General features: G+C 33.4%; 1 protein-coding gene across 1 annotated transcript in view; it reads left to right on the top strand.

Annotated features, from left to right (window-relative positions):
• STT3B (STT3 oligosaccharyltransferase complex catalytic subunit B) overlaps positions 1-13,106 on the top strand; it is an 87,107-nt gene that overhangs the window by 51,456 nt on the left and 22,545 nt on the right. Inside the window, exons 4-5 of the mRNA XM_054595526.1 lie at positions 3,389-3,454; positions 5,014-5,113. Coding sequence (XP_054451501.1) covers positions 3,389-3,454; positions 5,014-5,113 — 166 coding nt within the window. The remainder of the gene's footprint in view (positions 1-3,388; positions 3,455-5,013; positions 5,114-13,106) is intronic.

Raw genomic sequence — 13,106 nt, 5'->3', positions numbered from 1 at the left:
TAATAACTAATATTAAGCATCATTTCATGAGCTTATTTTCCATCTGTTTAAACTTTTACCTGTGTTTTGGTTGGGTGGTTTGTTTTCTTATTATTGAACTGAAGGAGTTCTTTATATATTTTGGAAATAAGGCTTTTAAAAGATGTGTGTTTTGCGAACATTTTCTCACAGTCTGAGGCTTGTCTTTTTATTTTGTTAATGGTATCTTTCTAAAAGACGAGAATTTTTAAATTTTTATGAAATTCAATTCATATTTTTATTTTATGGATCTTGCTTTTTTGGTATGTTGTCAGAATCTTTGCGTATTCCAAGGCCAGAAACATTTTCTTATGTGTACTTCTAGAAATTGAATAGTTTTAGGTTTTACATTAAAATCTGTTATCCATTTCGAGTTGATTATGGCCTGTGGTGCAAGAAAAGGGTTGAGGTTCTCTTTTTCTAGGATTTGTATGCCCTGTTGATACAACATCATAAAAGCAGTTCTTTCTCCACTGAATTGTTTACCTTGATAGCCTTGTCAAGATCAGTTGACAAAATACATTGCCTCTGTTTGGGAATCTGTTATGTATCTATCTTTATGACAGACAATACACCAGGTTGTGTTTATTTATTAAAAACACTTGAAATTAGGTAGCATGAGTAATTCAACTTTGTTCCTCTTTTTCAGAATTGTTTTGACTCTTCCTAGTCCTTTGCTTTATATAAATTTTAGAATTGGCTTACCAACATCTACCCAAAAAGCCAACTGGAATTTTTATTGGGAGTACATTATCTATAGATCAGTTTGGGGAGAATTGTCATCTTAACAAAATGACAACCTGGTGGAGGCCCATGGAGAGCTTGTGAGTGCCAACTACCCTTGCTGTCTAGATCCTGAGCTATTCTAGCACTTGCTTATTTGTTCACTTTGTAACTTTAGCTTTGTGATAAGCATAAGGAAACTATTTTGTAGGTTTTCTCATTGTGGTGAAAAAGACCTTTTCTAGCTTTTCACATCCTATAAGCACAAGCAGAATTTAGGTCTTTTAACACTATACACCTGAGCACATCATTTTTGTAGCTCTTAAAGGAATGCTTTCCAATAGAATTTTGTGTGATAATGGAAATATTCTCTATTTACTGTTTAATAGGTCCCAGTTATCAATTTCTTTTTTATGGGTCATGCATTTGGTGTTGTATCTAACAAAAACAACAACACCCTCCCCGCCAAAATCATCAAAGTAAGAACACCCAGATTTTCTCCTATGCTGTTTACTAAAAGTTTAATAATTTTGTGTTTTACATTTAGGTCTGTGATCCCTTTTGCTTTAATTTTTGTGAGGAGTACAATGTGATCTGTGTTTAGATTCATTTATTCGCATGTAGGTGTCCAGAACCATTTTGTTGAAAAGACTGTCCTCTCTCTATTGAATTGCCTTTTCTCCTTTATCAAAGGTCAATTGACTATATCTGTGTGGGTCTGTTTGTGGGCTCTCTATTCTGTTCCATTGATCTTTGGATCTTTGTTCTTTTCACTAATACCATACTGTCTTTGATGACAGCAGTCTCTTCCCCCTTATCCACAGGGGATACGTCTTAGAACCCCCAGTGGATACTTGAAATGGTGGAGGGCACCAAACTCTGTATTTACTATGCTTCTTTCTATACATGCATATCTATGATAAAGTTTGATTCATAAACCAGGCCCAGTAAAAGATTAACAACAATGATAAAATAGAACAATTACAACAATATTATAATAAAAGTTAGGTGAATGTGGTCTCTCAAAAATTGAGTTTTTGAAAAATTTCCAAAAATTTTCCACGTGTAAATTTTTCACCTTTTCCATCTTAACTAAGCACTTACATGCACTGTGGCTGTGACTTTTGCAGTTTGAGATGCAACAGCAAAACTAGCACGAATTTCTTTTTCCTTCACAATTTCATGGATAGAGTGTTTGTTTCTTTGTTTGTTTGTTTGCTTTACTGTATATCTTAGCAGCCTCAGCCTGTGGGGTTTTTTTTCTTTTCTTACTGAGAACTACCTTTTCACTTTTAAAGACAGTACTCTATGGCTTCTCTTTGGCATGTAAAAATTTCCAGCATCATTACTCTTGTGCTTTGTGGCCACTATTAAGTAAAATAAGGGTTATATGAACACAAGCATTGTGATACCATGATAGCTGATCTGATAACCACGAAGGCCACTAAGTGACTAGTGAGGTAGTGCACCTAGCGTGGAGATGCTGGACAAAGGGATGGTTCATGTCTGGGCAGGACAAGATTTCGTCACACTGTCTGGAATCGCACTAAATTTAAAGCTTATGAATTATTTATTGAATTGTTTATTTCTGGAATTTTCCATTTAATATGTTTAGACTGTGGTTGACTTCAGGTAACTGAAAGTTCCCTGGATGTGGGGCATTTTATTGATTGAATGTCACCAGTCCTTTGCTATAATGTAGTAGTAGAGGCCCATTTTAAAAGTAAAGAATTCCTTTAAATCAGATCTATAGAATACTGTTAAATTTGAACTTCCTATCAGGACATGGAAATAACTATTTTAATACGGAATTGCTTGTAATGGAACTTAGGTCTTTTATTTCCTTAGGACACTTGTGTGATTAATCATAAAATATGACCCTTTGCTCTTGGCATAAGTATTTAGAGCTTGTGTTTCTGAAATTTAAAAATTAGTTTTCTGAAGTTACTAATATATTTTGTTTTTCAGATGAAAATATAAACTTATTTGGGAATTATTTCTTTGGTTAGGTTTTTTTTAAAGTCACTAGAAACTGGTCGACTTTTTGAACCTTTGTTTACTGTAAGTTGTCTTTACAGTTCAGAGTAATTGAGAATTTAACGGATATGTTATTAGGCTGTTTAGAAACTGTTTTAGGAATACACATTTCTTGAATACGTTGATTATAGCATCTGAAAATTTCTGGATGATGAAAAGTTTTCAAAAATGGATGCTCTTAATTAGAAATATGTATGAGATAGATGATCACATTCAAATGAAGAAAAGTTACAGATTAAGGTTAAACCGACCAGCCATATGGAAATGTAGATTTAGTGAACACTTTTATTCTTTAGTTAAAGTCTCAATTCATTGATGATAATAACTTTAATATAAAAATATAACATGGATAAATACCATTTGATCCTTTTATTAAAAACTAAATAACAAGAAATAAAATCAAATAGCAAGAAGTAAAATCAGTTTAAAATGTTTGATTGCTTCCCCATGCTACAAATGCACATATTAAGTGGACCTGAATACTCAGTATGTTTTTAAAAATAACTTTTACTTTTTGTAATACAAGTTTACTAAACATTTAACACTTTTTTTTATTCAAACAGGAGCATTTATAGACATTTATTACATCAGTTGCTTTTTGTTTTTTTAGGTAAAATCTGTAAAAACTGGGTCTGTATTTTGGACAGTGTGCTGCTGCTTATCGTATTTCTATATGGTAAGATTTTATATTTGAAGCTACAAGAGGTCTAACAAGTCTTTTTGGCAGTTAGCCCAGTTCCTCTTCTTTATCATTTTCTTCTCAACAGGAGCTAGTTCTCTTCTTTGTTTCTCCTGAAATCTTTAGGATCATAATTTTGTTTAATGTATACTCTTTCATTACTACCATTTTCTTTCCTACCCCCTCCCCCAGGACCCATAGGGACTTCTGCTTTAGTGTGGATGGCTAATATTCCACCTCTCAAATATAATATTTGCAGCAAGTGAAATAAAATTTTTTCTTTCAAGTATGCAAATAATCTAAATAATGGTCACTTCCTCTAGGTTAACCTGTAAACTACCTGCGTATGTTTTTCAACAGATTACTTAAGATTGGGGTTCAGTATTATCTCTTTTTTTTTTCATACCACAATCTATTTAGTAGTTTTGTGCTGAAAATTAATGATAAAAATTAGGTACCTTTTTCATTTGTTTTTAAAGAAATGTCATGGGATTTGTGCATCCACATTATCTGCACCCCTTTTAAAGTGGTTAAAGCTTGGGGCACATTCTGTGCAATTGTACTCAGTAATAGTAAACCCATTCCCTTTCAAGTTTATTTTTAACATTTGTAAATAACTAGGAGTCCTTTGGTTAGGTGCTTAATGAGAGTAACATTTTTCTTTTCCAGTGAAAAAATGTAGCATGTAACTGAAGCAATAAACTGATATTCTTGTATGCATTTTAAACTGAATGCAGTTCCTTACAAGTGGTTTTGAAATATTGTATACAAGAACAGCATTGTTAGAATATGTATGTTAACATACAGTCTCTTAAGGTACCTAGTGTTATAAATAGCTTTTTCAAACTTTTTAAATAAATTATTATTTATTATTACATAAATTATTACAGCACATTCAAAAACTGATTTTGATAAGACCCTATTGCCTGTTATTGAATATACTTTAAAAAATTAATTCTGTTGGTTGAAAATAAACATTATTTTTAGAATCTTCATTAATTTACATTAGAACATACTTATTCTGATCAAACAGAATTATTCTAACTTTGTGATAATGTATACTCTAGGTAACACCTTTTACTTTGAGGAAATCAAAGCACATCCAGATCATCTGAGTATTCCTTTCAGTTGAATTTCTGACTGCTCCTAACATTCATTGTTTATATTCTCAGTAAAGTTTCTTGTAATTATCACCAAAAATGGGGGGTGGGGGGTGGGATAAAGACTGCTGTTATTTTTTAATTTATGATCTGTATCCTAAAAGTCCGTATCTTCATGTCAGTCCTTTTACTTTTAATTCACAAGTTATAATGTTCAGTTTAATTTAATTTGACCATTTCTCTAGTAAATGTAGGAAAGCATGTTGGATTTATGGGATTGCATTATTTTATTATTATTAATAAGAATAAGGAGAAATAGGTTATTTGTAGGTTATATAATTCCATCTTTGAGCATCTCTCAAAATTGCTAAATATATTTGCTTATTTTAGATTATCATGACAAAGTTTATCTATTCTAAAAAGTAAATGTAAATTATTTCACTTATTTATCCATAGGTATCTGCTTGGGGTGGTTATGTGTTTATTATCAACCTTATTCCACTGCACGTATTTGTGTTATTACTGATGCAGAGATACAGCAAAAGAGTCTACATAGGTAAGTGATTTGACTTTTGACAACTGTCAGCTTCTACAAGGTGTTTCATATATATTCTTTTCATTGAACAGACATTTCTGTTAGGCCAGTATTACCCATGAGAAAATAAAAATAATTTTATATTTATTTTGCTTTTCGTATTTGTAATGAGGGTTGGGCATTTTTTATCTAGGTGTGTTGTTAACCATCATCTTGATGAGTTTTTGTATTGTTTTGTAGAAATTAGTCTAGATTTATTTACAGCCCTTTTTTTAACTGAGGGTAATGGGCATTTCTGTCATGAAAATCATATATATATTCAAATTCAGAAAAGATTGAACATCCCCAAACAGTTTAAACTTTTGAAGGCCCTTTCTGTGTAATGTACAGCAGACTAAGTTCATTTGGGCGGCCATAACAAAATACCAAAAAAACTGGGTGCTCATAAAGAACAGAAATTTATTTTTCACAGTGTGGAGGCTGCAAAGTCCAAGATCCAGGCACCAGAATGGTCATGTTCTTGTGAGGGCTCTCTTCCTGGTACAGAGCTGACCCCTTGCTTTGCTTTGTCCTCACATGGTAGGGATGTGCTAGCTCTCAGGGGGCCTCTTTTAAAAAGATTCTAATCCCTGGAGCCCTCATGACCTAATCACATCCTGCCATCACCTTGGGCATTAGATTTTCAACCTATGAATTGGGGGTTAGTTCGGGCACAAATGATCAGACCATAGAATATCTTTGTGTAGGCAACAGGTTTTAAAGCATTCTTGAATTAGCTGCTTAGTGAAAGATGGTATCTCAAATTTTAGATCTCATTTTCTATGATATAGACAGAAAACTCTTATGGGTTAAATTAATCAGAGAGGAGTCATGATTGGAAACTAATGTCTTAGTAAAATAATGCAATTCCATTATGATAATGTTTTTGGAAAACCATAACACAAATATAGAAAGCTTAGATTAGTGGTTGCCAGGAGACTGGGGAGTAGAGGAATGACTGTGAGTGGGTATGGAGTTTCCTTCTGAGATGAGGAAATGCTGTGGATATAGATAGTGGTGATAGTTATACAACTTTGTGACTGTAATAAAAACCACTCAATGATATATTTTAAAGGGGGAATTTTATAGAGTATGAATTATATCAATTATAAAAAATTTATAGTATGTTATTTATAACCGTTTCAGCATACCTTTATAACAGTCACCACTGAAATAATATATAAGTTCTTTACATGTATGTAACTTATTAATCTTCATAACCACACTGTGAGGGTAGGTACTGTCACTGTTCTCATTTTACAGATGCGGAAATGAGAGAAGACACTATAATTTGCTGAAGATCTTGTAGCTAGTAATGGAGCTGAAGCCTGAACTTAGATGTTTTGGTTTCACAGCCCATGATGCTAAAAATCACTATAACTATGTGGCTAGCATATAAATAAATATCTTACTGTTGAAATACATAGACATATGAGGTCTCTCTACCCAAAAAAACATAAAAACCAGTCGTTGGGGTATAGAAAAGAGAATAATAAATGAACTGTACTTCTCAGCTTTTTTATTTTGGAAATAAAGAAGGAAAAAAATTAAATCGTTGATTATGGGAGAGGAACTAAGACTTTTTGTGTATTTAATTTTTAAAATTTGGGGTCCTGAAAATTTAATTGCCAGGGAAGTGCAGGTCTGAGGGACTTTTGTGAAATACCCATGAATCAGGAAGAGAAGAGTCAAAGGAGAAGTCAGAAGTAGCCAGATAAAGAACATTATTGAAGAGTTCAAATGGAAGTCTACATAACAGTTTAAAACATGAGCAGTGTTCAACTCCCTTTGAGTGTTAGCACTAAGATCTAATAGGATGAGAATTGGGAAGAGACCTTTATTTGGTGAGTAGGAATTCTCTGGTCACTTTAAAAAGCATGCAGTTAAGACTTCTTTGTTTGGCTCTTGAGAATATTTCTTTTTCTGAGGGAAGAGAAATACAATGATGTAGGGTTGTTACATATATAAAGTTATATTAGTAAATGCCTCAGATAATTTCATAGTGTTCAAATTCTCTATCCCATCCTCCTTGTTTCTTTTCTTACTCCATTTATGTAACTAAGAGCATTTCAGGTGATTTTTATGCTGTTTGGTAGAGCATAAAGAGTTTACTTTTAAATGATGGAAAGTGATGGCACAGACAATTGTTTCTCTTCCTTCATCCCAGTGTATCTGATTTAAATGAAATTTAACCTAACTTAATGGTGCTAAAAAAAATATGGAAGCATTACCAAGCGTTTGTATATACAGTTTGTCCTCTGATTCTGGATCCTCTGTCAGTAGTTATCTGTCCTCATGAGCAGAAATATTTCAATAAAAAGGGACTGATAAATGGCAAACTCATAATTATATTAACTAGAAGTTTGGGTTCTAACAAATTAAGTGAAGTAAAAATAATCATTTGAAATAATTATGAAGAGCATTCTCTTTTGAGTAAATTTTTTTGCACATGTCCTTAGACTCCATTGTTAAGTCAAGAAAAACTGTCAGTTTGTTCACATGGAGAAGGGGGAACATGGGAGGGAATGTGGATGTATAGGAATAGGATTCGGGGCAGGGTGTAAGGGAAGATTAGATACAATGGGGTAAAAAGCCTATCTACTTGATGACATTGGGCTGAGGTTATAAAGTTAAATTTTTTTGTGAAGATATATTTTGGACTTGTGGAATTTGGAAGTAAATTTTACAAAATTGTATTAAAAATAGGATTCTCATGTTTCCACATGAAGAAAGAATACCCAGGTCTTATTTTGCCATTATAGGAAGACTGATTTACAGGTATCACATAACACTGATGGGATGTAAAATGTTTTTAACCTCTCTAATTTGATAAAAGTTTATCACACTTTATGTCAGGGTAAGAAAATTACTAAAGATAGGAAGACCTGTTTAGGGATATTCACTGTGGGTGTTACTTATAATTGTGAAAATAGCTTCACTGTCCAATAAGGAAATTATAATTTTTAAATTGTAGTCTTGTCATATCATGAATATTATGGTGCCCTTAAATACAGTCTTTTTCAGTATTTAATGATACAAGAAAATATTTTCTCTGCTTTCTAAATTTTCTACGATGAGCATGTATTAAATTTAGAATGAATGAGACTTGTTTTTTAATTTGTAAAAATACGAATTTTACTTACGGTTTCTGTCTCTGACTAAATTAGAAGGAAGAAATAATTTAAGAAGGAAGAAATTAGTTTCTAGTATTGATAAATGGTTTTAAAATGTTGCTGAAGCAATTTGTTTATGGTATTGTCTGTGTTTTCTCTGGTGAGTTAATTTGAGTAAGGAGAGTAACAGAATCACTTTTCATATTATACCCAGAATGTATTTTTATGGTAATATTTGCTGGGACTCATCATTGAAAGAGTAAAGTATTGTAGACATGCCACTTCAGTTTTGCACAAATTATTCTAGGGTTGCACAGCTTGTGACTAAAGAAAATCCTACTGTTAAGTGAATTAAAGGTAAAGCCATAAACTTTAGGAAATCATATTTATGCTTGGCAGCTATAAACAGAACATTACCTAAGGCTAAATGAACTTATATAACAGCAAATTTAATAAACACATACAAAAGCAGGAAGTGCTAGAAGTTTTCTAATTCTACCGTATTATTTTTGAGGAAATTGAAGCAAATTGGTTCACTAGATAGTTATAAGTGTTTAATAGATAAGTTTTGTGCTGGTCATTAGGATACACAGATGATTAGAAGGTGACCTTCTAAGAAGCTTATATTATACAGTGTAATCCATTAGTACAATATAATTATAGCATCAGGACAAAATGAAAATGTGAAGGAATTTTGGAGATAAATCTTGATCTTGAGAGAAGGAAACAGTATGAAAACATACTTAACAGGATTTGTGAGGATGTAAAACATAAGAGGAGGGACTGCAGAGCCAAACTAACAGGATTCAGTTCCTGGCCTAATCACTTATTCGTGGTGCAATTTCTTAATTTCTTTAAGCTGTATTGTCCTTGTGGGTCAGATGGCAATAATAATAATTCCTACCTTGCAGAGTTTTAAGGATAAATAAGTTAATATATGAAAACTTTATAATACAGAGCGCTGTTTGCCTCTGTTGTTACTAAAGTTATAAAGGAATAGCCAGACAAGACAGAAATAGTTCCAGAGGCTGAGAGAGGTAACGGCTGAGAAAATAAAACCCCATAATCTAAAACGTGTTTTGTTTTATGTTTTAACTGAAAATTTTCACTGTTTTTTAGTATGAGAAACGTAGTGGAGAAATAACACTGGAGTATTATGTGAAGTACAAAATTGCAGCTAAAACACAACTTCTAATAGAGTTATGTGCCTATTTTTATTTATAATTTAAAAATTTAGTATATACAAATACATACAAGGTTTATGAGCAACATCAGCAGCTTCTTTCCCTCCCTTTTCCTTAACTGGCTCATTTTCTAAATTCTCATCCTGAGACAAACACTTTTAGTCTTTCAGTTGTTTCTTTTTTTTAGTCTATTTGGTTTATTTTTATTATGTGTTTTGTTTGTTTTTGTGTGTGTGGGTTTCCCTACCCCTGCCCCTGACACTAATGCCTGGGTTTTCCCATAACAAACAATTCTCTGATACTAGCTGTGTGTCCTACCATTCTGCTCGATTCTAATGCCATTTGCCCATACGTAGTATCAAATGCCACAGGTTAAGGGCTCAGTCCCATAAATCTGCCTTCAGCTTCAGATGTCAATCTCAGTTCCAGATTGTCACCTGGATTTCTGACAGAACGGCTATAAATGAGAGGTTCCCACAGTCCCCTCCTTGTGTTCGATTAATTTGCTAGAGTGGCTCACAAGTAAGAGAAACATTTTACTAACTAGATTACTGGTTTATTATTAAAGGATGTATGTAATTCAGAAACAGCCCGAAGGAAGAGATGCATTAACCTTTGTAAGTTTTAATGCTTTGCCACAGAAAAGATACACATTAATTTGGAAAACATCAGGAGCTTCTTGTAAACTTAAGATTTCAGTGGAACTTGAATTAGACCTTCCAGTGCCTTTTATCTTACAGAACAACTCATTTGTGTACCTTAAGTCATGGACATTGATTTATTTGTTTTCTCTATCAGTCTGGTCCTACCCCATACCCTTGTATTTAAAAAACAAACAAAAAGTACTGCCTTGGCCCAGTGACTCAGGTGGTTGGAGTATCGTCCTGTGCACTAAAAGGTTGCAAGTTTGATTCTCAGTGAGGGCACGTACCTTGGTTGTGGGTTTGATCCCCACTTGGGGCTCAAACTGGGGAGGCTACTGATCGTTGTTTTTCTCTCTCTCTCTCTCTCTCTCTCTCCCCATCTTCCCCTTTTCCCCGCCTCTCTCCCTCTCTAAAATCAATAGAACATATCCTCAGGTGAGGATATTTTTTTTAAGTACTTTAAAAGTGAAAAAAAATGTAGGCTCTGTTTAGAAGATTACTGTTTGTCTCAAATCAAAGAGGGTTTTTGTTGTTGTAGTCGTCGTTGTTAAAAATAAACTAATAGGCCTTGTATACATCTTTCTAACGGTAATTTTTTTCTGGAATTCTAATTGAAACTGTGATCTCCAGTAGTGAATACCAGTAACTGTGCTTCCACAGGATGGCAGTGTGGTAACATTTTCATGATGCAATAAATGATTTACAACATACTGGTGTTGTGCATTTCTGTAGAACTCATTCCTCTTGATGGAAAGCTTTATTCTTCTGGTTGAAAGGGTAAGAAAAGTCGGTTAACATGGATAGATAGAAAGTTGTAATAGATATGGATAGTACTTTGGTTAAGTTTCCTATAGGATTTGTAAGAAGAGTTGGTAGGGAATGATTACTATTGTCATGGGTTTGTGTTGTTGGGGACTTCTGAAAACAGTAACAGAAATCGTACTGGTTTGTCCATTGCCTCTTCAAATCTCATGTCCAGAAGAGGCAACCTCACCCTCATTTTATTGTGGTTCTTTGTGTACATCTCTGATTTTCTCAGTTAGACATCTCAGAGAATAGAATTGCCCTTAATAGGATTTTGTAATGTTAGATCATCTTGACCATAATGAATGTAAGGTTAATATTTGAATGAATTATAGAGGTAGTTTTTTTTGAATCATCACCTTAGGATATGTTTTTTGATTTTAGAGGGAGAAGGTGGGGCTGAGGGGAGAATATTACTACATTGGTTGACTCCCCTACACACCCTGACTAGAGATCAAACCCAAAACCTTTAGGTATACAGTATGATGCTCCAACCAACTGAGCCACCTGGCCAGGGCTATAGATGTAATTTTTAAACACACTGCTAGATGCTATAGTACAGATCCTGGGTAAAAACATTTTTTAATTTGCAGTGGATATTGTGTTTATCTTTAAGAATTGAGAGTTAATTCACTGTTTCTACTCAGTGTATCTAATTCTTCTTTTCTGTTTTAAAACATGGATTGTAAGTGGGATTTAAATTGAGGTAGAGATGTATACCTAATTTTACAGATTCAAGGAAAAGGGCAGTATTTAGCAAGGTGAGTTTATGACATTTTATATCACCTGACAAGCAACCCTGAATTTTATTTAATGGATATATTTATCTGTGTATTAGAGTGTGCTGTGAGATAGAACATATATCCCATGTAAACATCTCAGAATCAGTGATCCAAAAAATATAAAAACAGGGAAGACATTAATCCAGTTTTCTCTTAAAAGAAAATGGTTATCTTTGGATTATTACATATATTACATTTGTCGGCTTTGTATCATTGATGCATATTAAAGTAGGTATAAATGAGGCTAATTTGGATAGAGGATTATTAAGAGGTAAAATGTTGTTGAGAACTTCTCTGTTTCCATTAGGTCAGCTTTATTTGACAGTAACCTGTGTTTACAAAGTAATACAAATTAAAGCCTCCTCCCCCCCCACCCCGCACCTTTTGTTTCATGAAATTGAATTTCTTTTTCTTGAATTCATGTCAGTCACTCTTATAAACTTGTACCCTGTGCATCTGTTTCTGTAGGAAGTGTTTTCTTCTTTACTAATAATAGTAAATGTCTCTGCAAAGTTGCATAAAACCACTGGATTGAGACTATTATCAGGTGGTTGTTTTTTTCTTGTTGAATATACCTGTAAATAAACTTGAGCAAATCCTTAAGAGGAAACTTCATCAATAGTTTCCAAGCAAGTGATTGCTGAAATTTTTACACTGACAAGCACAATATTCTTTCATTTGAAGCGAGAGTATATGAGTGTGTGTATGTGTGCGCGCGCTCGCGCGCATGCCCTCCATATCTTTTAGTGATTATTTCTGAAAAATGTGACTTAAGAGGGAAGTAAATGGACCAGAGGCTTTCATTTTTTACTGTACTTAAAAACAAAACAAAATGTTACCATTGCAATTAAGAACAAGCCAGTAATCCAAAGAGAAAGATGCAGATTTGTTTTTGCCTTGGGCTGAGCTGAGGGGGAATGAGGAACAACTACTTAATGAATATGAGGTTTTCTTTTGGGGTAATGAAAATGTTTTGGGTCTATAGAGAGGAGCTAGATGTACACATGTACTAAATGCCCTTGAATTGGCCCCTTTAAATGATTGTGTGTGTATTTCACCTCAATTTGTTAAAAAAGACTTTACTTTTTTGTTCAACATGTGTCATTTATCATATAATAATATTCAATATGTCTATAAAAAAGAGAAATCCAGCTTCAGGGGTAATTGTGGTGTTTGGATGTAAGTGGGCTTAATTATAATTTTAAACATATAAATGACATAAGGTTTTCTCAGGCCTGGACTTTCTAGCTATGCTTTTGTGTGTTCCATATTTGTCTAGGGTTTGATTTCTCAGTTTTGAGTGTTTAAAAAGTGGTTGATCATGGAATCGTAGGTTATTTATTGTTAAGGGAATCTACAAGTCTTTTTCAAACCCCTCATTCTATAGTGAGGAAACTTCTGTTGTTGTTCAAGATCAAATAGTAAACTTGTTCTCTCTCTCTCCTTTT

Source organism: Pteronotus mesoamericanus, unplaced genomic scaffold (assembly GCF_021234165.1).
Source record: "Pteronotus mesoamericanus isolate MK-2021 breed Mesoamerican mustached bat unplaced genomic scaffold, CSHL_Meso_final scaffold_54, whole genome shotgun sequence".
Lineage (NCBI taxonomy): Eukaryota > Metazoa > Chordata > Mammalia > Chiroptera > Mormoopidae > Pteronotus > Pteronotus mesoamericanus.
Note: the sequence above shows the minus strand (reverse complement) of the source record. Positions and strands in the feature narration are given on the sequence as shown.